This window comes from Vicia villosa, linkage group LG5 (genome assembly GCF_029867415.1).
Source record: "Vicia villosa cultivar HV-30 ecotype Madison, WI linkage group LG5, Vvil1.0, whole genome shotgun sequence".
Classification (NCBI taxonomy): Eukaryota; Viridiplantae; Streptophyta; class Magnoliopsida; order Fabales; family Fabaceae; genus Vicia; species Vicia villosa.
Window position 1 is genome coordinate 36456711 of NC_081184.1, and position 3472 is coordinate 36460182.

Here is a 3472-nt window from a genome sequence, read left to right on the forward strand (position 1 = left end):
AATATCCTCAAATTATTTATTGCTTTTTCATTCTCACTAGTAAAGAAAGGGACAAACTCAACCATTTCCACACGTATACATTTTTTCATGACCCTACACTCTTTATCATGGTCAGAAAAAAGAAAAATTTTCTGCTATGGTTATTTTATTTTCTCACCAAAGTTGTGTATTGTAGCATGGAAAATTTAATTTTTACCTTTGGTGAATTTTTTTGGGAATCACTAATTCTATTATATTTAATGTTAGGTTATGTGAGTATTGGTGAATTTAATGCATATTTTACCAATAAGAGTGGTAGTAACTTAGAGTCTTAAATTGATAGAAATCATGTGGCTTGGAATTTAATTTTGTTGATGGAAATAGGTTGAGAGAATAATTGTCCCTAACACTAGTACTAGTACTCTACACATGTGAGTATTATTCATTATTTATTGGTACAACCATTTATGATTATTTTTACAACTATTTTTAGAATTTGGGTTGGCATAAAAGTTTCTAAATAAATAATTTATAACTAGTGATATTTTTATCTTATATGTCAGTTTTATAGAAATGAATAGGTCAGATCGATAATATTAAAAGCTATCGATTAAAAAATATGTCATTCATTATTTATATTTATGTACTAAATTCAATAATATAGAACATAAAAGAATGTATAGAAAAAAAAACTCAAATCACATTAAGACTAGTCTAAAAAAAGTTTATTTAGTGTTAATTTTTACTTAACAAACCGGTTTTGCTATATGATTTGAAATTTTTATATTACTATGAGATAGTTAGAGTTAATTCATGAAAATAAATTTATTATATTTTTTAATTATTATAATATGAGTATAATTTAATTTTATTTTCTATAATTCCATTAAAAATTAACCAAATTTTTTAAAGATTTTTTCACTTTTGGTTCTTGGGACACCTCTTTATCCAAATAAAGATGATGTGACAAACTAACGTGACAAACAAATGGTTCAATTGTCATCTTTTTAATGATGCGTTGCTTTTTACACCTCACTATATTTGTTTTTATAATAATTTTAAATTGTAAATAAATTAAACATAAATGCATTAACGTAACTTAGTTTCAAGGGAAGTCACCCATTGCAACATTCATGCATTCAAATGTATTCTCGGCCGTTGGATTAAGATTAAACGACTAAAATTAAAATTTAATAATTTTATTTTAAAGTAATTAAAAATTATATTTAAATATAAATTGTTTGATCTTGATCCAACGACTAAAAATATACCAAGTGTATTAATGCATGAAATTTTGTCTACAATGAATCTTATTTCTGTTTCAAACTCACTGCAATCACTAATTTTTTATTAGTAAAAATTTCACACATACATACAATTGTGAGAGTCAAAAGTCAAATTTTAATATTGACATTCAACTAAATAATGAAAAAAATAAAAGATGCATTCAAAATGTAAATAATTTTACACTGTAAACTAATAAATATTATATATTATGTTAAATCGTCTTTATATTTTAAAATTATTAAAAATATCTGGTAAAGTATTAATTTATTATTCAAACAACAATTCAATATTATTTTACTATGTAAGTGAATATCCTTTAATCTTCTAAATAATGTTGAAATTTTGACCGATAAATGATTGCTAATTTAATTTTAACTTGTATTGGGAAAATATATAAAAATTTTAAGATAACTTTTTTAATACAAATCTTGATGAATATTTTCCAAATAATATAACTTGAATGCAATCAAAACCTTGACTTAAAGTACAGAACATATATTATTATCATCATCATTATTAAATACATAGATAAATAATAACACATATAAAAATAAAAATAAAAAGAAGAAAAATTAATATGAAAAACAGAAACTAGTTATATTTGTCTACCCTGTTTTCAGTCAAATCAAACCATATTTGCTTGAACACCTTGATAATAAGCTGATGATACTCATCTGAATTCAAAGAAAGATAACAAGCAAGAAGATCTTCCAAATCCTTTGATTCTCTTATGTTATTCTCCACAATCATCTCCACCATTGACTCTCTGAAATCCTTCTGAGGATTAAAAGATGACTTCACTATTGCCACACTACCAGAGAAGCTTCTTCTCCGGTAGTACCCGCCGGAAGCTGTCGTTGTAGCAGACGACACGCTTTTCCGGCTGTGATATAATTGAAGTTTCTTTGTTGCAATTTTCGGAGATTTTATCCGTAGCTTCATCCCCGGAGAATTTATAGAGCCTGTCTTGTGTTTGTTCCTGTTCTTGTTCTTGTTCGTGGTGTTCTTGTTCTTCATTGTTTCTTGTTGTTGTGGTTGATGATGTTTTTCGGGGTTGTGTTGTTTTTTGATTTGTGGTTTTGTGATGATGGGAGGAAGTTGTAGGTTTGAGAAAGAAACATAAGAATTGTAGTCTTGTTCAAGTTTATCATCTTTTCTAGGTAGGGAATTCTTGTCAACATCGATAACAATATCTACGTTGTTGTTGTTGTTGATATTGTTATTGTTTGAGGATGTTTTGTTGGTGCAAGGACAAGAAGAAATGGACAAAGAAACCATTTCATCAAATGATGTTTCATTGGGAAGTAGAACCCTGTCTGTTCTGAACTCGGTGTCAACGGATTCTGACTCATATAACGGGGACGAAGAAAGTGTTTCGGATTTCGTCCACACGGATTCGAGTGTGGTTCGACAGCTACAATCCGCGGAGACAGAGGAGGTAAGATGTTTTGGTGAAGAAGAACATGTTTTTCTTGTTCTGTTTTTGGAGGGTGTTTTTGGTGATGAAGAAGAGGGTAATTTGTTTTGGTTAAGGTTTCTTGTGAAGTAGTAAGATTTTCTAGGAATGTATTGGTTTTGGTTTTGGTTGGGTGGATTTGGTTTTGAGGAAATTGAGGATGTTTTTGAGGTTTTTTTGTTGTTCTTTGAGGTTGTTTGGTTTTTTGGTTTGCCTATTTCCTTTAGCTTGTAAAACCAAGCATTGGGAATCATATTTGAAAGCTTGAACTTGTTATTCCTCATTCTCAACACACTCTTGTGTTTGTGTTTGGTTTTGTGAAAGTTTGTTTTGCTTATGTTTGTGGGAGTTGATGAAAGCTTTTTCTAGTTGTAGTTCTCTATGCAATTTGTGGGGAATGAGAGTGAAAGAGTGAGACTTTAGATAAATCCATTTGTGCTACTGTTTGCATTTTATTTTTTGACAATTATTTTTTTGTTGTTGCACTTTTTCTTTAGAAGCAAGGTTAAACTATTTGTTTGGCTTTAATGTCAAATAGTGATATTTTTAATATTTACTAATCAGTTATAATTATTTGCTTGTCGTTTATCATTTTAATAAAAAAGTGATTGCATTAAATAAATGTAACATGTTAGATTAGAGCTATAAAATATCATTTATTTATATTCATGTGTTAATATATTGGACTAATATATTTTTCTATCTTTGTATTTTAGTGATTTTCACATATTTATTGATATTATATTTTTA

General features: G+C 27.9%; 1 protein-coding gene across 1 annotated transcript; it reads right to left on the reverse strand.

Annotated features, from left to right (window-relative positions):
* Positions 1–1740: 1740 nt before the first annotated feature.
* On the reverse strand, positions 1741–3131 carry LOC131606508 (transcription repressor OFP1-like). The gene has a single exon (XM_058878725.1). The coding sequence runs from the start codon at positions 3004–3006 to the stop codon at positions 1858–1860; it is 1149 nt and encodes a 382-aa protein (XP_058734708.1). The 5' UTR covers positions 3007–3131; the 3' UTR covers positions 1741–1857.
* Positions 3132–3472: the final 341 nt, after the last annotated feature.